Source organism: Chlamydotis macqueenii, chromosome 1, assembly GCF_036417535.1.
Source record: "Chlamydotis macqueenii isolate bChlMac1 chromosome 1, bChlMac1.mat, whole genome shotgun sequence".
Taxonomy (NCBI): domain Eukaryota; kingdom Metazoa; phylum Chordata; class Aves; order Otidiformes; family Otididae; genus Chlamydotis; species Chlamydotis macqueenii.
The window spans coordinates 182,456,277-182,477,866 of NC_141556.1; the positions used below are offsets into that span (position 1 = coordinate 182,456,277).

Consider the following 21,590-nt stretch of genomic DNA (forward strand, 5'->3'; position numbering starts at 1 on the left):
AAAAAAGTTTTTATACCAGCACTTGATAAAAACACCATTCTTAGCAACAGCTTTTTCAGTTCAAATCATTAAACAAATGTTTTGTGTTAATTTATCTGGCTGGGCTCTCCGAGTAAGATGACAATATTACGTGCAGATGGTGGTTTAGAAAAAGTCCCAAAATAGCATTACTTGGTTAGGAAAATGTGTTAAATGGGAGAGTGATATGAGGAATGGTGTCTCAGATGTTTTTGCTGTCATCATGACTAAATCATGCTCCGTACCATCTGTACCAACATCTGCATTTCATCTTGGATTGATTCAACATCTGTAATGTCACCTACTATAGTTTCCAAATTGACACTTATAAATAAATAAATAAATAAATGCATTTGGGCAGAGACAGGGATGCTCTCCTGCCATGATTTACAGATAAATGTTGAAGCAAGGACCATGCCTCTGTGTTATCACAGAGCTCCACACGCTGTCCTAGTCCAAAAAATATTTGATGGGAGGAAAGGAACAACCGTAGCATTGCCTCATCCCCTCCTCCTGCTCGAGGGGTGCAGGGAAGGGTAGTGCAGGGCCAAGGACTGGTGTTCCTCACCACACGGAACGTGAACAGGGAACACTGAAACTCCTCTGCTGTCACAGTGAGGGGAAAGGACTGATGATCGGGGGCTGGAGCACCTCTCCTATGAGGACAGGCTGGGAGAGTTGGGGCTGTTCAGCCTGGAGAAGAGAAGCCTCCAGGGAAACCTTATAGCAGCCTTTCAATACCTAAAGGGAACTTATAGGAAAGATAGGGAGAAACTCTTCAGCAGGGCCTCTTGCAATAGAATGAGGGGTAATGGTTTCAAAATAGAGGAAGATAGATGTAGATTAGATATTAGGAAAAAAAATTTTACACTGAAGGTGGTAGAACACCAGCACAGGTGTCCCAGAGAGGTGGTGGATGCCCCATCCCTGGAAACGTACAAGGCCAGGTTGCATAGGGCCCTGAGCAACCTGATTGAGTTGCTGTCCCTGCTCCTTGCAGGAGGGTTGGACTAGATGACCTTTAAAGGTCCCTTCCAACCCAAGCTATTCTATGGTTCTATGACTATGTCACTGCATCGCTTTATCAAGCAGGCACATAATGTGCCCAAAATGAGCAACATCATACAAGAGATACAGCTGCTGTAGTCCTCCTCACTCCCTCAGTTTTCTTACATGACCCACTTTGGATGTGGCATGGTTCCAAGAGAGCAGACCAGATACAGGAGGAAAAACCAAGACCTTATGTTCATCGATACATTTGCTCTAAGACCCTGGCTTAAGGACCATATTTACGTTTAAACACAGAGTTAATAGTACAAAGGCTGAGCATGCAGTCCGCCAAAGACTGGCAAGCGTGCCTGCAGCGGGGAGGCATGCCAAATTAGCTGCAAGCTGACATCCAAGGGCAGCAATCATATTAGGAAGAGCTACTAACTGACAGAGGCCCGGCTTTGCAGTCCACGCTCGCTTGGGGCCGTGCTGATGCGGTACACATGGGGCTGCAGCACCACAGCTGCTTCCCATGGCATCACCGACTTCTCCTTTGGTGTTATCTTCTCATTTGAAAAGGATAGAGATAATTTCCTAACACAGCTTGTGACAGGGAGGAACACAAATTCACTGTGATTTCATAAAATCGCTGTGAAGGTCATAGCTGAGCACTATACAGTCATGGACTGAGGGGTCAGTGAAGTGGGGACAGTCACCGCAAATGCCACTGGGAGAATTTTTAGTCACCATATTCTCCCTCATTCTCCCATTTTTAAGTCACCTGATTCTGCTGTTTCATTCAGGAAAGTCTCCATGCCCGTGAAACAGCAGATTTCCCTCTTTGTTTATGCTGCATTTAAAAACTTGAAGCTCTCCTCTCCTTTAGTGCCAACTCAGAAAAAAAACTCGTCATCCCCCGAGTGACTCCTCTCCCTGCAGCAAATAGTCCCAGCAGACAAAGGAGCCTCCATAAAGTCTGGTCTTCTGCCAGCAGGACAGGTTGAAAGCAGAAGATCTAAAAATACACAAGATATGGATTAAGACAGCATAAAACCCACACCACAAAACGAAGGAGCCAAGCCCTGAACCGCAGCATCTGTATCCAAACATGGACCAGCGTTAATGCTGCTTGTGCACTGGGTGCCGAGAAGTACAAATTCTTTTATTGAGGTTCTTAGCACGTATTATTATAGCTCTAAAGTCTTTAATAAAGTTTTATAATGCAATGAAAACATAGGGTCTCCTTTCTCTTCTGCTTTTTAATTCATCAACAGTGAATTTTTGTCCATGTGCAAATTAATAGATAAATTATTCAGTTAGAGAAGAGCTATATAGTGCCAAAGGCCAAAATATCATTTAGAACTACTATCTTATGTCATTAATCCAATACTTAGAATCAGGAAATATAAGCAAAACATCTCTACAAATGCAGCTCAATGATTTATGAAGCAGTAGAAAGATTCTGGTGCTTTTACTTGTCAAAAGCAGGTCAAAACCTGTTAGTGGTTTTTTTTTTTTTTGTGTAACCATCCATTCTCTTTAGCACACCATCTAAGGTGGCTCAGGATTGATAGACACATGGACAGTTACTTTATACAGAAGTTGAATCTGAGTCACCAGTATGTGCAAGTCCCCTAAATGTGACCCCCATTCCTTTCTCAGCATCATCTGGATGCTCTGGCTAAAACATTTTACAAGCAATTTGCTAAAGCAAGCCTGCAATGTACACTAAGCATCTGCAAGTTGTTAGGTTCATGCCGAAGCACGGCCCTTATAACAAACTATCACATGAGGCTTTTGAGAAGCTATTTGCATGCTCTACACAGCACACCTGTGACAAAAATCCGTTACAGCAATTGCAGTTGGTGTGTGGTTTTTTGAAGCTTCCTACTTCTCCAGCACTGGTGTGCACCCTCATCTAAAGTACGTTACCTCAGTAATGTGATTTGCAGGGGGAAAAAAGGAAGCAGCTATTCTCTATAAAAACAAAAAGTCAGAAGGTCCTTCCCTCCATCACAAAAAACAATGAGGAGGGAAGGGGGAAAGCAGGAGAGGAGAACTCATTTTGCTAAAATATATGAGACATGCGAGAGGGCTGGCTAGAAAGAGACGGGAAATGATCTAGAGACAAACAAAAGGAAATAGTCAAGAACAGACAGAAGAGACCCTAAAAGAGCTCTTTTCTGTCTCTATTTAATCCTCTCGAGTGCCGTGGAGAGCCGCTCTCAGTAGGTGTCAGACACTAAACTTGGCATCTCCTCATCCCACTCAGCAGCTCTTCCCTGGCCGCCCTCATCCTTTGAGGCCAGGGCTTTGCAAGGCAGCGTCTCTGAGTGAAACCTGTGCGGTGCATGCTCCAGAAACCAAACGCACCTCTTCAGAGGGCCTGGGGCACCCTGTCCGTCACCTCACAGCCTGCAAAGCCCAGCCCAACTTGAGATGATGACAGACAGCGAACTGAAAGGTCACAAAGCTTTTTCCATTATCATGGAGGAGTCTGAAAGCAGCATTATTTAACTCAACCGGCTGCTCTTCACAAAAGGCACATTGTTTCTCTGGATTACTTCTTCTAGGAGAAGCATGTGTGTGAATGTGGGAAACTCAGGCTGGCAAGGCAGTGAATGTCAAAGTTTAGTCATTTTTCCTCAAAACAGGAATCCAGTACCTCATGGGTTTAAGAAAAAAAAAAAGTCAACCCGCTTTGAATTGGTCAAGCTTCACACTTTGTCTGAAACCAGTGTCATTTGCTTGGTCTATAAAGTTTTATTAACTGCCAGAGTTTTGGGTGGACCTGGACCCACACTGCAAGGGACCAGTCTCCAGGCCTGATGCTCGTTGCCACCAGCTTTCCACCCAGCTAACATGCTGAATCACCCGCATACCTAACTGGTGATGTAGCCACTGACGACGTCCTGCACTGCTTTAGGGTATAGCTCATGTCATATACCCTTTCTTCCCATTTCTTACCTCCTGCTTGAGTAGGATCACAGCAAGTGAGGAGAATTTGGTTTCTTTTAACCTTGTTATTTGGGTAATTTTCTTGTGGATGCTAATCAGCCAGCCTTGTCCACACCGAGGATGATATATCAGCACACTCCCAAGCTCCCATGAGGCAGACATGCCGCGTATGGGAAAGGGAAAAATGAAACGAGCAGTGGCTTTCTCAGAGGACATTAAAGTGTTGTGGTACAGGATTACATCAGGTCAAGACAGGAATTAAGATTCTTACAACAAACTTGTGATTAAGACTATTTTTATTTAACAAGGGCTACTGCATACAAACAAATATTTGAGTATTTGAATATTCCTTTCTAGTAACTGAAACTCCCAATATCTTTGCGTCGGTCATGGAGCCTTGATTAACTCTGAAAGGCACTAAAACGAAGGAAACTCTTCAGGGAGGCAAAGACAGAGCAAATTTACTCATAGGCATAAAATTAAATAGTTCCATTACACATAGCTGGGATTTGAACACTATTTATTTGCAGTTCAGATCCTGTGGTGTTTGTGAAGACACAGCTGGTCGTGCGGTTCAACCTTATTTTTCTGGAAAGGTGTTTATTTTATTACCATTTATTAGATCTCTTGGTGACTACTGTAAAGCACACCAAGAGCTTTGCAATGATCATTTGCTTATGGAGAAAGTTTAAAGCAAAGAGACAATCACATTAACCCTTGTGCAGCCAGATGTGATACCACCTACATGCCATTTTTTGGCACAACCTAATTGTAACAAAATGCTTTAGGAAAGGTGCAGCTCCATCTTGCACGCCCATCTGAAGATGACTCTCTTCATTTAGACTGATGGCTTCTGTTAATTTGTGCTATGTATACCTCATGCATATTAAAAAAAAAAAACAAACAAGAAGACAACAATCAGAGGATTTTGAGTTGGTATCTTTCCTCTCCCAGTGGGCATGGCAAACGTCTGGGCTTCCATCATTCAGAGGCCACCAGGCACAAAAGGGCAGCAAGATGGCAGCCCTCTGGGTCAGACCTGAGAGGGTCAGTTCCAGTTCCCAGCATGCAGAAAAGCGGGAGGAACTTAAGGGCACAGACAAATAAGAAGCTCAATGTGTTAACTAATCCATTGTCCATATGGGTCTGCCTGGACTTAGACCTCACAGTCCATGGCCGATTTATTTTCATGCATTCCTCCATCTTTTTAGCACAACCCTGTCAGAAAACTCTTACAATAATAAAAGAAAAAAATCTCCAGGTCCTTCAAATGCAAGGACAGAATTTAGCATTAACATCCCAGAAGTTACAATTTGCAAGCAGACACCTCACTATGCTCTCGTGGTCACCAGTTGGGTTTTGTGAGTTTTGACTCTGAAAAGAACAATTATTTTTTTTTGTCCAAATAACAGAAGAATAGGGAAGAATAGGGAATATAACAAAATGCTAACCCATCACTTTCACACGTAGTCACGTGAAGCTGCTTATGTCTCTAAATGTTGAATGTGCTTTGCTCTGACTGAAATCACATCTGCCCAGGGTTTCTGTAATTTATTTTTTTGCACCTCAGTTAAATAATAATCCTAAACGACTGTGTACTGTTACTAACCAGCTAGTGAGTATGAACATGTTACATATATAAACAGAACTAGACCAAAATCTGCATTGTAAGAGGTAGTTAAAAATCACTGCTGCTGATGTGACTAATGCTATTAAAGCATTAGCCACAGGTCAGAACCCGCTCCAACCGGCAGCTCTATTCATTCGCCGAAACAGTGCCTTTTCATAAAAACTGATGAGTGCAAAAGTGCCTTAATAAACTGTGAGAAGAGATGAAAAATACCTTAACACACTTTCAGATGGAATGAGAGTGACACACAACGCCGGTGCAGTAATTGCAGCGAGTGCCGTCACTGGTGCGCCATTAGCTAAACAAAGCCACCTTACTCTTAAGTATTTCACTAACTAAAAATAAGTGCATATTAAGAAGCTCTGCAAGTCCCAGGGACATGAAAGAAGAGAGCTTGCCAAATTTCTGAGCAGTGAAATAACACTGCCAGTCCCTGTGAGACACGGAAAAGCACAGCTGCTGCTCTGATTTCCCTGGGGTAGCGATGGGCATTAAAACAGGTGAGAGACGCAGGGCCCGGGGAAAATTTCACCCTGAACCATTCAGAGAGATGCTGTCGGGTCAAATATGCATGACCAGCAGGTCGAGGAAGGTGATTCTGCCCCTCTGCTCTGCCCTGGTGAGATCCCACCTGGAGTACTGTGTCCAGTTCTGGAGCCCCCAACATAAGAAGGACATGGACCAGCAGGAGAAGGTTCAGAGGAGGGCAACGAAGATGATAAAAGGGCTGGAGCCCCTCTCCTATGAGGACAGGCTGAGAGAGTTGGTGCTGTTCACCTGGAGAAGAGGAGACTCCAGGGAGACCTTAGAGCCGTCTTCTAGTACCTCAAGGGAGCCTACAAGAAAGATGGGAAGAGGCTGTTCAGTAGGGCCTGTTGTGGTAGGACGAGGCGTAATGGTTTTAAAATAAAAGGAGGTAGATTTAAATTGGATATTAGGAAAAAAATGTTTACAATCAGGGTGGTAGAACACTGGAACAGGTTGCCCAGAGAGGTGGTGGATGCCCCATCCCTGGAAATGTTCAAGGCCAGGCTGGATGAGGCTCTGAGCAACCTGATCTGGTTGGAGATGTCCCTGCTCCTTGCAGGGGGGTTGGACTAGATGACCTTTGAAGGTCCCTTCCAACTCTAACCATTCTATGATTCTATGCTCTGCAATGAAGCAAAACCCACCCCCTGCTCCTTCTGAACTGGGGGAAAAAAAGAAAGTTTCCTTCATTTCTTCTCCATTTCTCTCAGAACCTTCTGGGAACTGCTTCCACCCTCTCCCAGCCGCCCTCCCGGTGGGGCCTGGCCCCGAACATGGCCATATCCTGTGGGCTCATGAAATGCAAACTGAAACACAACAGACATCTTCTGAAACAAAGAATAAAACCCAACACTACACAAAGGTAACTTTAAATAGCATGACATGAAATACAATTTCCAGGGATAATCAAACAAAAGGTTTAAAATTGGATTTACCTTAGAGTTTCCCTTAAATAACACTTTTTTTTTTAATGATAAAGATAACAGTATTATACTGCATGTAAATCTGAGGTGAGAAAGTTTATCTGTTGAAGTAATCTAGAAAGTCTACAATACATTTGCTAATTAACTGTAATAAAATGCTTCTTTTTTGAAGGACTGCTGGCAATAAAAGCAGAGTTGCTGAAGGAATTTCCATGTAAAAACACATTTACTAACAGACTTACTAGTTTGCAAATTGTCTGTTGCATTTAGTATCTCATCATATATTACAGGACCAAGATATTTATATTTTGAAGTGTACTTCCCCTTAGTAGCCGCATCTGTGTCTATATGTGCATCTGTCCCACCCAGGGATAACAACCCCAACCTTCCCCTCACAATTCCCTTCTCTCCAAACAGGAATTGCATCTTCAACTTCTTTGTTTTCACATATATAGTTATCATAACAATACTAACAAGCCTTTGAAAAACGTCTTCCGTCCTCTCTTGCCATAAAGAGTTTCAAAGCTGGCCAGGCTTCAAAACACATCCTAAATGGGGGACATTTCTGATGCTCTGGTAAAGATTTTTGCTGCAGGACTGATGGAGTAGAGAATGACCACTAGAAACCAGACTCTTTAAAACACCGATGGTTCTATTTAACAAGATCAAATTAATTTGCCTCCTTCCCTCCAAATATCCTGCTCACGGTGTGGTATAAGCAACTGTGGGATTAAGAGAAATATTAGAAGTGAAGTATTGCAATTCCTCCTTCAGATTCTTATAAGTATTCTCCCTTTAGTTTTTTCTATTCAGTTACCCTCTAATTAATATCAGCAGAGTGTAAGTGATGATGCATACCCCCTGTCCCAGCTTATTAAATCATACATTCAATTAATCAAGTATTCCAGTGTTCCTGGTGCACTACGAGATATCTGCTAGATAGAGGAATTATTGTCTCATGGAACAAGCCAAGCCCCAGCTGACTGAATTATAAAATAAGTCTTTATAACTATCCTGGATATTAAATATACCCCAATACAGATATCTTGCTAAAATAAAAATAGATTTTTTTTCCTCTTCCTTTATAAAAATTAACTTATTTTCTCATGCCTAAATCTCTCCTCTAGTTTCAACTTCAAAAGACCCAAGCAAAACAGATCATGAAGAGCTCTAGCAAAGTCTTAGTAACTTTTTTTTGTCTTCCAACCAAAAAGGCATCTCCACGTACTGAGGTCAACCCAGGGATTTTGGGCAACAGTGCAGCGGAACAGCACCATCGGTCACGCAAAGGAGATGCAGCAGTAGTTCCCTCCTTGGAAATGCTGGCTGTTGGGTTCTTAAGACCATTTTGACCCTTTCCCCTTACTTTTCATAGGAAGAACTGAAAGAACCTATTTTTGTTTTGTTTTCCTTCTTAACAGCCACTTTCTCCAGATCTGACAACTCTGAGCACCGTGCCTGATCAGATAATGAATGTTTACACGCGACGGTCAGCGTTTCCAAACCACTCCATTGTTCCCAGCATCCAGCGGTGAAGCCCCAGTACCCGTCGGGACAAGAAAGCAACAGCAGAGGAAGGAAGGGTTTCCTGCCTGATAGGAGCAGCCCTGTTTAAATCAGAGATGGAGTTAACCACCCATTCAAACATAAGCACACAAAACACTGAAACAGATTGCCTGGCTTTGCCTTGCATAATATTACCAAATCCCAGCGAACTGTGCTTAATAAAACAGGGTGAGATGATACTGTAGCGCTGGCAACGTAGCAGGCAGAGGAATGATCACAAACTGTCCTTTATTTATTTGTGCCTCCGGAAAAACATTCACTCTGCTGCCATCGTGTGATTTACCTCCACCCCGCTGCAATTCTTTGAATGCGCTAATTTGGTTGAGAGATTCTGGGTGAATTTTACAGCCCGGCTGTCGTGCAGATGTGGGTTGCTTTGCTGATTAGAGAACAGTATGCATTTTATTAATAACTGAGTTTATCCTCAGGTTTAGGGTTTATATCTCCAGCAGGAGTGAGTTTCTTCTTCGAATTCACACACCGTGACATCAGTGATGCTTAGGCACTTGACAACATGGTAGATGTGAAGATCTGCTGCAAAATCTGGGGGATCTCTTTGGTATCCATGGCAATAAACGACCGACCTGCTGGTAGCGTCCTCTGCAGCCTAAGGAGCAGAATGAGGGACAAGACACAATTACCATTTCAAATTATCTTCCCTACCACAAGCCAGGGTTCCTTAAGAACAGATGTTTTTCCTTTTGAATACCTTCCCAATCCATGCCATTCACGTCGCTGTCACTATGCAATTAAAGGCTTGGGAAAGCAGCAGTGGGAGGAAACACTGAGAGCAGCTAAGTCACAGAGGTCCTTTCAGCAAAACAATTACGAGTGTTTCTAGAGATTTCTATTCACGTCCCCTTTCTGAGGTGCAAAAACTCCCTTTCGATCAAGGTACCAGTGACCCCATGAGGTATTACCATAACTGGTTTTCTGAGATTTACTCTGGAAATTGAGATATTTGCTTACTCTAAATACATTACCAATGAACCCACAGCTCTTTCAGCTCAACAACTCCAGTGATTCTAAATGCGCTCTTTGTATTTCCTCTCTGAAATCACAGCAGGTTAGACGCAAATTTTCTGCCAACATTAGCCTGACACATTTTTATTCACAGCTTAACTCCCCTTATAAAAGCTAAACAAGATGCATGTTACAAACCTCATCTCCCTCATGCCCAGTCCGCAGGCTTGGAATTTACTTTTTCACTGCTTTTTAAAGGAGTTTATGCTCCATACCATTTCTCCAATGCCAAGTGAAGTCGCACTTTTAAAGTGAGTTTTTAAAAAAGCTGCAACAGAGAATTCCCTTCTCCTTCCCCCACAGCAGTTACAGGAAGGCTTTGTCTAATTCTGCACTTCCACGTACATAGAAATGCGTTTCAGTGACAGCATTGTGTGCATTTCCCATACCCAGTGAACTAGGCAATTATAAGATCTCCTCTTACACAGCAGGATATGGTCAATGCTTTTTTTTTTTTAATTCTTAGCAGATGTAAAAGGACTTTCTGTAATTATAATCTTTCAGAATGGATTCTCTTTTCATGCATAAGCAGCTCTGATGTACAGACCTGCAGACATGACTAACGGTGGCCGTGCAGCTGTATCTTTCAACCCTTTTCTGACAAAAACTATGTACTGAGGGCCAACTCCCTTTGGGCCTTCACTCATTCTGCTCTAGTTGAAGACTTGAACAGAAGTAGAAGGAACCAAGGGACACCTGCAACAGAATTTCCTTCTTTTCCCCTGTGCCCAAACAACTTCAAGTGAAATCATGACTAGCGCTAAAAATAGGCATATTGGCTCAGACTTTCCAAAGAGTTTAAGTCTCTAACACAAAGGGAGTCAAATTTTTGGCAGTTTTGAAGACTGTTAAGCTCCAACTTCTCTTGCTTTCATCTGTTTTCTTAGGCCCACATACATTCAAACCACATACTGGGCAATGGCAAAGGCACCATGCCTCTGTCATAGTTACGTAGTGATATCACATACGGGGATAGTGCACATCCTCCAGTGGGAGGACAGCTGCAGGTGCTCCCTCTGGATGCACAGAATGCTCTGAACTAGCTGGCCGTAAGGGATGTCTGCAAGGACCCACGAACCAGCCTTCTCCCTGACACAAGTCAGAAGCTACTGCTTCTTGTTAGTAGATAAAAAAAAAAGAATAATATATGAAAACTTGGACATGACCCATCAATGTGCGCTTGCAGCCCATAAAACAAATTGTATCCTGGGCTGCATCAAAAGAAGCATGGCCAGCAGGTTTAGAGAGGTGATTTTGCCCCTCTACTCCGCACTGGTGAGATCCCACCTGGAGTACTGTGTCCAGCTCTGGAGCCCCCAACACAAGAAGGACACGGACCTGTTGGAGTGAGTCCAGAGGAGGTCCACGATGATGATCAGAGGGCTGGAGCACCTCTCCTATGAGGACAGGCTGAGAGAGTTGGGACTGTTCAGCCTGGAGAAGAGAAGGCTCCAGGGAGACCTTATAGCAGCCTTGCAGTACCTAAAGGTGGCTCATAAGAAAGACAGAGAGAGACTTCTTCCCAGGTCCTGTAGTGATAGGACAAGGGCTAACTGTTCTAAAATGAAAGAGGGTAGGATCATGTAGTCCAGTTCCCCATGGCAGGGAGGTTGGACTAGGTGATCTTTAAAGGTCCCTTCCAACCAAAACCATTCTATGATTTATGACACTATGATCAAAACCTTAGTGCAGAACACCATCACGGGCAACTATGCCTAACTTCACCGCAATAAAAGCACAGTTTAGATTTATGATGAATGGAAACAAAGAAAGTTATATTAGGCACAAAATGAATATACTTACCTATCTGCCTGGTCTCCTAAGGATCCTATAAATATGGCAAAAGCGTTGACTTGAGCATTGGTGGTCAAGACCTGGGCAAACCTTGACGGCTGAATACCATACCGCTCGAGATTTGCATCACTCAAGACGATGACAAAATACTCGTCAGCCTCTTCCCTGGCAATTTCACGAATGGCATGCTCCGTCCCTTCCAAGGTATGGTCTCCACTCATGCAGAACTGAGCATGGGCATGCATGATCTGTGTGCACAGCATAACCAAGTGGAAATACGTAAGGTGACTTTAGGAATAAACATGCACTTCGGCTGGCACAGAAGAAAGTAAATATTCAATTATGCTATATTAGCGGATGCTTCAGAAATGTGGACAGTGCTCCAGTGCTACTACAGAAGATGCGACTTTTTGTACGCAACACATCATATTTTAAGATAGGCACCACTTCTTAAAAACACAGTGGATCAAAGAATCAAAACCCATGCATGGATGTAATTAGACTGGGCCTTAGGGAAGGTAAAATACTTTGATGAACTGCGGCTTGAGCTAAATTCCTACGTATTTAAGGAAGAAAACAGGGCTTAGTTTCCTAATACTGTGACCAACTCCTGCCTGTTTATAATTTGCACTAGACTTCCAAACCCTAGTAGTGTCACAGTTCAAATACCTGACTCCTGACAGTGGCAGCAAGCTTTAAAAATGTTGAAACATTTTTTTGAGCTTTTATGAAATAAATACACTGTTTTCATTGATGAAACTGTTTCCTATGCAGAAGGCAAGGAATTTTAGACATTAGAAAATCCAGTCCTTCTAACCCAAGCAGCTGTTGATCTTTTAAAAATACATTTAAGGAAACTCAAATGCACAGTTCTAACCTATCAAGCTGCCAACCAGGTAAATTCTAAAATATATTCAATTTTTCTTCATCCTATGGTAAAATCTTGGTGAATACACTCACTTTGCAATTGTGATTTAACGTATTTTCACACTAGCATTGACACTGCTACTGTGACACATAACTTCTTGAAGGTATCAGGTGAAATCACTGACTTAGGATCCCTCTACAGTTTAAATTAATCACTTGTGCACTAATAATATCACTACATGATTTAGGTAGAGCTGTCTGTATCACTGTATAATGCTTGGAACTTCCTATATCCTTTGACAGGTAGTCAAAAGCACACATTTAATCACACAGCAGTCCAGAAAAAGGCATATCTAGCTGCTACTACTTTGGAATAATTTGTTCTCTGCCATGCCTCTGAAAGGTCCTGTTTCAATTTTACACAAATATGCAGATTCTGCTTTCTTGTCTTTTATGTTTTGCATTCTGTGACTCACCTACAATTTTATCTTTGCAGTCATAAAATCCTTAATTACCCAGCATCCCTTATCAGCAGGATTTACCTTAAGAATCTCTAATCTTTGCTTATTGTTCTTGGGAACTTTGTCACTCCCAACCAAGGCAATGTTGAAGCCATCTCCTGAATGTCCAACGATATCATACTGCAAGAAAAAAACTTTGTCAGTCATCTGTTAGTCACGAATGGCCTTTGGGTCACAATGACACGAGACAGATCAAAGGCAATTTGCTTTCAATGTGAAAACCCAAATACTGTTCGCTGCTTCTGTTTATGAGCTGCTTAAGGGAACTCCTTGCAATTTCTCACCGACAGGAAAACATGGGAAAGAATTGCTGAACAATGAAATTAAAGAACAGTTACTTATTTCCATGGTCTGTTTTTCACATCATCTCACAAGCTGCAGAGCAGTGATGCATAAGATCAAGACCTTGCCCTCTCACATTGTCTGCGTATTTTTTTAAAGTAGCAATTTTCGTCCTCTTGAGTCTGACAAACAAGAAGTGCATTGTTTGAGAGTAGCTCCCATGTTTGATGGATCTTTTTTGTGACCTCATTCTGCTCCAAGAAAAAAAAAAAAGTGCTACAAGCCTTCTTTTTTGAAAACCAGCACTCCTTATTTTTGTGCATAACAGATCAAAGTCATTGCTGAATGTACGTAGAGAAGCGAATTCCAAGAGACTCCATATGTTTTCAGAGGAGATAGGGTTTCTCCTGTGAAAGATACTGAAAAAATGACATGTAGAGCTGTAATAGTTCAAATATCTTGTTGAACAAATAATGTAATATTGAGAAGGCCTTTGTTTTATGTGAGAGTTTTATTGTCGTTACATGAAAACCAAGACAAGCTGAGTTATAGCAAGGTCTTGACCTGCCCTTTGTGTTGTGGATGTGGCGGTCACCCCAGGGAGAATTCATGAGCAGGACAAAAGTGGATCTAAGAGCTGTTCACACCAAGAAATAGAGCACAGTGCATGGATCCTGAGCCAGAGAGATCTGAGAAGGGAATTCCTCAACATGAACACGCCTGTACTTCCCCCTGACTGGCTGGCACAGACCTGTCTTTAGTTGACAGGGAGTCCTTGTGCAATATTTTGCCTTTCAGTTATCTTCTATTCAAGTACTGCCTACAGGTCCCTGCCGGGTTCACCATCCCCAATTCCCACATAATAATTTGGTAAAAGGCAAGTCTATTCCTCAAAGTTTTTCTGTCTTTTCTTTCCTATTGAAGACCGCTTTATTTGGTATAATTTGGGGCCCAGAGACTGGAGAAATGGCATTCTTCATTGCCAAAGCTCTTTTTATTTGTTTCCATATCACTAATTTGCTTAAAAATATATCAAGAGTAAAATAAAGCTATACCAGGTGGAACAACACTTTTAAAGGTGACATCCCCCTCTGCAAAACAGCAAATGTGCCACATACTATAGATTATTTCATCCAAGGTCAGACCATTTTATGACAGCCTCACATAACCCAGACTTCCTTCCCCTAGGAAATTTTTACATAATCTAGTACCCACACAATCCCATTTCTCTTTGCTTTGTTGACTTTTCCCATTCCTATTCTCCTCAGCTCTTCCATTCCTAATATTTGCAACCCAGCCTCATGTAAAGCTTCCAGTCTGACACATGCTTTCTCTTCAAAACCTATTTCTTATCATCAACAATGCTTCAGACTCTCTCTTTCCTGATGTATATTTAGCTGGTGCTTCTGTCTTCCTCAAGCTGTTACCTTTCCTGGAGAAAAGACATGGCAAACGAAAATACACAGATTTGGAGAATAATGTTGAGGTTACATTCAGTATGCTTCTGAATTAATACAGGAATAAGTCCAGAATGTGAACCACACACAAAGAGAGCGTACACATGTATTGTTTTAAAAACTAGAGATTATTCAAATCAGAGGAACTAAATAAAGCAATGGTTTAATGGAGCGGGAAATGTAGAGCGCTAATGCGGTTCTTATGTAATGTCAGAAATGTCCACTGATCTTCAGGGTAGGCTCCTATTATGAAACCCTGCATCAGTTTTAAATCAACAACCTAATTATGTAAAGCAAAATGCTGTCCTTCTCCTGTGTAAAAAGAAGGCTGATTCCTTCGTAATGAGCTCCTTAGCAGCACTTCATGGACCTCTCCTACCGGGTGTCCTGGTATCAGCTCTGCCATACTGAGTTCATGGGACCAGGCCAAAATTTGGTATTTGGGAATATAATTTTGGTTCTTGGCACACACTAATAACAGACCAACTTTTCATCTCAAAAAGGCTGGGTTTAAACTCAGTGTGACAGCCTGTGTAAAGGGAACTGCTTTAGCTCCTAGATGAAATGCTAGAGGTTGACCCTACAGTTGGGCCCCCTCTACATTCTTGCAGAAGGTACAACCCCGCTACGGGCAAGGCGAGGCTGAAATAATCTGAGGAAACTATCACAGGCACGTAAAGGCGTTCACCTGGGAACATCACGTCCTGTCTGCTCCCTCCTTGGCTAGCTGCTTATTATTCTTCATGTGTGCCCATGCATGCACCCCAGTATGTATACTTGTATCTAACAGATGTTATCTGTTTCTTTGCTGACAGTTTACTACGTTATTTGTGATTAAAGAAGTGTGGTGAGGCAGCAGGGAAGAAGTGGTTGTTTGCTTCGTCCTGGCTGCACCATTCTAGGACAAGCAGGGCCTCCTGAAAAACAGGGTGAGATCCTGCCATGCTGCAGCCATCAGCCCTCGCGTGCTGATCCCCGTGGTCCTCTAATCCCTGTGGATGTCAAGTCAAGGACCAGGCGCAGCCAAAACCTAACGAGTGTGAGGTCCTTTTGGGCAGCTTAGCTCCTCAAACTGTGAAGCTGGATGAGTACTGATGCTCAGGGAAGGAGGGGACGGGAACGCAGCAGCACTGACTTGGATTGACTTAAGTCAACATAGGACTGCAGTCTGGGAGACCCTGGGAAGGGAGGGATGGCAGCAGGCTTACACCCAAGCTTTAGAGGTAACAGAAGGGAGATGTTTGCCCAGGGGAGTGCAAACCCTGGAGTGTACCGCAGTTTAAGAATATGGAATTTGGGACAGGAGTAAAACTGGAGTGAAGCAGCCCACTCTGCAAGGGTAAAGAACAAGGATTTAAATCTCTCACCCAGATTTTATTTCAGTGAATTATTACCTCCTCTTGATTTGTGTTCTAGTAAAATGAACACAAATCAGTCATTAGTCAATGTTATCTTGGCGCATTCATTTTAAAGAAAAGGTGCAGACAGCTCCACAGCCCTGGCCAACTGGGAACCCCAACACATGCAGGCACATGCACACTTTGCATGTTTTGGCCTCTGAGAAGCAAAGATCTGATGCATTTTTCTCATAAATTCCTTAGGAGAATTTATGTGGACGGAGTTACAAAAGAGAGAAGAGCTGCGATACAACCTTACTTGGAACTGACTTTTGTTTTGTTTTACAAAATAGATTGCAAGCCTAGGCTCTCAGGACAAATCCAGCAGCAAAATACATGTTTTCTATAGTGCAGACTTAATTGAATTAATTTATTATTGTGGTACACAGTGGCTCATCTTCCAATAGCCTCAGGTACGCTGAGACAAGAACTGCTCTATTCAGAGCTGCGAGTACACGAGATGTAAACACGTCTCTTGAAATAGCATCATTTTGTTGCTTTCTTTCCTTACAGGTTAAAACAATCCCTATTTCACTGTCACATTTTGCACTGAATGGATGGTTGCTGCTTCCTAAAGCGGGTAAAATGGAAGACTTTGTCTTCTGCAGCTGCTATGCCAAAAGGTTTAATTTCTGAAGGCATTAAAAAAGCTGAAAGAAGACTCATGCTGAATGCAAAAGGCAGCAAGAATTAGACAGGCCTCTGCCGGAGGGCTAGATCTTTATAAATTAATCTCTTCTTTGGACAACACTGAACATTCTTTTTTATTTTTTTTTCCTGAATTTATTTCAAATCTTTTGTTTATTATTTACAAGAGACTATTCTGCCAAGCACGTGGAACATTTCTTGTTTCCCTGAATTAACAGTGCTGCCTCCATATTAAATGTTACAAATGCTGAAATGGGCATATAAAATCTGCAATAACCCTTTAATTTAGCTGTAAATAACAATTCTGTCTTTTCCTACCAGTTACATAACATGCCATTTATTGAGCCACTTACAATATTTTAAAGGCTTTGTAAAATTGCTGTTGGATAATTTACTGGACAGGCCTCCTAAATCTGCCATCGTGTGTGCAAATGATGGTAATTAGGGATGATATAAAACCATATGGTTTGTGTGACAGACATAATACTACCTCAGAGAAAACAAAGAACAAACTGCCGTTCTGTACATTTGCAAATAATTGGCATCTAAAATGAGATGTAAAAAAGATGTAAGAACTTTAATCCTGCAAAATAACTTATTATAACTTATATACATATATATGTATATATAAACTTATATATAACATCACATAGAAGTGTTGCATCTGCACATTTAAAGGGGTCAAGGGGCATTTGTAGGAACATATTTAACCTCCCTTATTAGGATAAAAGTGAGAATATGGCTTCTGCTATCTCAGTCACTCCCACTCTTTTCTTTAATAAAGCACTTCAGAGGAAGCGTGGACGAGATGACATTGGAGGAGGGCTTTGAAACATGGCTGTTAATTTAAATGGATTTCCTGACTGTGGGATGAGCCTCCCATTTCCCCCTTGACAGGGAATGATTCAGTGCCAGCTACTCTGGGAAATGGAAGCAGGTAGGTTGTCCTATGCAAGCATAAAAGCTGACAAATACTTGCTGGCACCTATCTGACATTTTATGAAGGATAACTTCGTTACCTGCTTAGCTCTTCTGTATATGAAGGCAGGGAGAAAGTATTTCAACCTTCATTCAGTGCTGTAAAGACCAACTGGACAATCAACATCATCAGTGATACCCAGGGTTACCACACATGGGGAAAGCTCAGCTGGTAGGATAAACCAACCAAGGAAAAGCCCATCTGATTAATTCACAACCTGACTTAGCAGAGAACTAAACCAAGCACCAGCAGAAAAGTGATCTTGAGCAAAGGCCAAGAATTGGTTTCCAAAGTCTGCACTGCAGTTTAACAGCAGAAGGGAACTTTACTGTGCAATTCCCCTTTGAATGCTTTGCTCAACAAGCTTGATGGTCCTCCAGGTTCAACACATACTGTACAAAATACCTCTCAAACTTGCAGCACATGTTTTTGTGATCCTTGCAGATGTGGCTACAACAGGAACAGATAACAGCAGGCATATCTGAAGGCCAAAAAAAGGTCTATTTTTATAAAACCAGGCAAGAAGAGGATAAGGAAGAGAAAGAAAAACTGATAATCCGCAGATTTCTCATTGCACACCACACAGTTGTGTGTTCTTTTGTCTTTTTTCAAACTGTGTCTCTTTTAGAAATTAGAAATGTAAGCTATTTTTGCAGATTTGTCAAAACTTTAGCATTGTCCTGAGGAAAATTAGCTGCATCTTGTGAAGTGTCAGGGTTTTACAGGCTGAAGTCAGTGATCTTTTGAAACAATCACTGGCCCTCTTACTCTCTGAAGATCTAATTACACTTGTTAGAAACTGAGGAACTGGCATGAGCTCTGGTTATTGATTGCATTCATGCAGGTTTAGCAACTGCCATACCAGATTATACACCAAAAAAAAATCTGTATTTTCCAGTTGGAGATTTCAGAAATGTTATTTATTTTTATCAAAGGAATAACCCAGAGTTCATCAGCACATGCACGGGAGATTTCTCATGTGAGAGGACTGTGTAATGCAGGTTAAAGCCTGATCATTGGATCATGTCAAGAATATGGTTCAAACATGACTAGTGAATAGATGTCTCTGTCCTCATTTTGGGGGATGGCTTCAGTGGCCAGTGAAACATAAGGCCACATCTCATTTGCTGTCCTAGCCATCTCTGATTGACTCTTGTAGATATGCTTTGAACGAATCAAAACCCAATGAGGTAGCACAGAGACAGGCACATGAAGAAAAATACTTCTCTTTGCTCCATCAAAAGCAGCTCTGAAGTGGACAGAGTTCACTCCAGATCTGGTCAGCTGTTACTGGCCCTCCTCAAGGTTCTTTGTCTCGTGGAAGGAGCCCTTAAACGGAGGAGAATTACCCTACAGGCAATTGAAGTTGAACAGATGTAGAAGCTGATGACAACTTTTTTACCGTGGTATGTTGCTAAAATTTCCAGCATCTTCATTACTGCTGTTATTTTAAGTATAAAATGACCTTACAGCTCCCTTGACTGTAAGGACATCACCACTCCTGTATTACCATCATCAAAGAGTGGCAGTTTTCACATCTAATAACTGCACTGGGTTCTGTGTAAGCGTTTTTATAAATGGTTGGTGGTTGTTAGAGAGGCACATTTACTATTACAACTAACTGCATTTTGAGCTATTTGCTCAACCAAATACAGGTTTTCATCTATGTGCAGGGCAAAACACTGGCCAATAGCAACTACTGTCAAGCAAAATACAATAATCTGTAATAGACACAGAGGGATTTGAAAGGTAATGGAACATAGATTTTAAAATTCCAGAAACAAAGACAATTCTTAACGATCTTACTAATTCTGCACAGTGAGCTGGCTGGCTCTCTACTTCTACACGTTATTCCTGTATCAGGCACCTGAGGATCATGTCTGGGTTCTCAGCTATAGAGCTGCACTGGAAATAAGGACAGCTGATTATCTACCTCTGCAGCATGTCTTTTGCAGTGTCATCACCTTCTAAGCCACTGTCCTGTTGTGCAAAAGTAAAATAATGCATTGTTCATAACAAAAGCAGAATGGCTGTAGTAGAATGACATGAACAGCTGTCGCCTGGTCAACATTTCCATTTTACTCCAGATTTTATCAGCTCCTTGATTTTTATCCGCTCCAAACTAAGTAGTTCTTGCCTACTTAGTCATTTCTTGTGTGGGGACACTTCCATACCCTTTGTAATCTTTGTCAACCTCTCCTCTTCTTCAGCCCTATATAAACTTTTGTGAGATGGGGGACCAAAGTTGCACACATTAGTCCTGATGTGAATGCGCTATGGGTGTTTACAGCAACATTCTGATGCTTTCTGCTTTATTCTCTGGTTTTTTTTGCTAATAGTTTCTAACATTCAATTAGCTTTTTTTTGACAGCTGGTGGGCACTGAGTGTTCAAAGAACCATATAACATAATTACAAGATTTCTTTGTTGAGCACTAATATATAGCTGAGAGTGAAGTTCTAACAGCTGAGACTTCCTCACTGTGCATTTACAATCAGAATTGTTTTCTTCCATCTGCAGCGCTTTACATTCAATAGCACTGAACACCATCTGCCATTTTATTTCCCAGTCACTATTTATGGCCAGGTCGTTCTCCAGCTTCTTGCAGCTGGATTTCCCTTTTTGTTTTCCCAAATAACTTCATACAACTAGCAACTTCTGTCACTTCACCATCCATCCCCTTTTACACATCACTTATGAATACACAGAACAACATAACCACATGGGCTCTGGTGCAAATTCCATCACAGTTCCACTAGTGACTTTCCTTCACTCCTTCACTTCTAAAAAAATGACTACTTATCCCATTTTCTATATTTTTAGCAGTAGTTCATTTATCTGACGGCTTTCCCTTTTATCCCCAAAGCAGTATCATTTCTTCATGAGCTTCTGGTGAGGGACTTTGTCAAATGTTTTTGGCTAAGCAGACTCTATCAACCAATCTTGCTTGTCACATACATAAAGACTCTTCAGAATGCATTACTTCCCTTTATAAAAGCCATGTTGACTATACCCCAACATATCACATTTATCCTTGCGTCCACTACTTCTACCTGGTCTTCCTTTGTGGATGATCCTGCATTTGGCCATACTAACATGCGTGTTGCTCAGATATGCCTGATTTACTGAGCTACACAAATCGTGTGGTATAATTGCACTGCCCTGTTAATATTTGTAATTAAATTTTCTATTATCAGTGAGCAGGACATACATGAGCAGCTGAACTAACAAACGAGTCGTTTCCCACGATTTTGTTAATTGCAGTTGAGTTCCCACATGGCTTCTCTAGGCTAAGCTCTAAGCTCATGGTTTCAGCATTTTTCTCCAACAGGACTACAGAGCATCACTCTCTACCTGGCCTATTTTCACGACATTTGCAGGAATTTAGTGTCTTTGGGAAAAAAACCCATGGTTTCAAATTTGTTTGAAATTGTGCAACATGCTCTATTTAAGCATGATTAAGGGGGAGAAAATATTACTGCCAAAGAGGATGGTAGCATATGCCTTGTTTCCTTAGGAAAGCAGGCTAAAAACATAATGCCCACCTCTTTTTACAGCCTTTTCCCTGACAAATGGAAGTCTGCATGATTGTACTTGAGAAGACATTCTAGAAGTACAAGCATCTGTACAGCCTGTTTTTGTACAGGAGAGTCTACTGAAGAACATAAACCTGTAGGATTATGCTGTCAGAGGAACAATGTGAAGCAGACCTGGCTGAATTGATCTGGACTCTTTTCTATTAATTTTGTTTAGGATATTTTACATTTTATTCAGATGTATTTTAAGTCTTAGGTTTGAGATGCTCATTGGTAAAGGCACCGGACATCTTTATTCTTCCATTAAACACTGACTTTGTCAGGAATTAACTTCAGACTGGCCATTCCTGTCTTTTTTAAGGTTAAAGAAACATACTCTAGACCTTGTTTAGGCTTACTGAGACAAAAAAAGTTATAAAATTTCTTTACATTTCCTTTGCAGGTGACCATTAAATAACATTTGGAACCTAATAC

The 21,590-nt window shown here is 41.7% G+C and overlaps 1 protein-coding gene across 1 annotated transcript in view; it reads right to left on the reverse strand.

Moving 5' to 3' along the window:
* Positions 1–8,824: 8,824 nt before the first annotated feature.
* Positions 8,825–21,590, reverse strand: part of VWA8 (von Willebrand factor A domain containing 8) — a 193,396-nt gene continuing 180,630 nt past the window's right edge. Inside the window, exons 43-45 of the mRNA XM_086771807.1 lie at positions 12,840–12,938; positions 11,440–11,678; positions 8,825–9,220 (exon numbers count right to left, since the gene is read on the reverse strand). Of these exons, the coding sequence (XP_086627933.1) occupies positions 9,112–9,220; positions 11,440–11,678; positions 12,840–12,938 (447 nt within the window). The 3' untranslated portion in view covers positions 8,825–9,111. The remainder of the gene's footprint in view (positions 9,221–11,439; positions 11,679–12,839; positions 12,939–21,590) is intronic.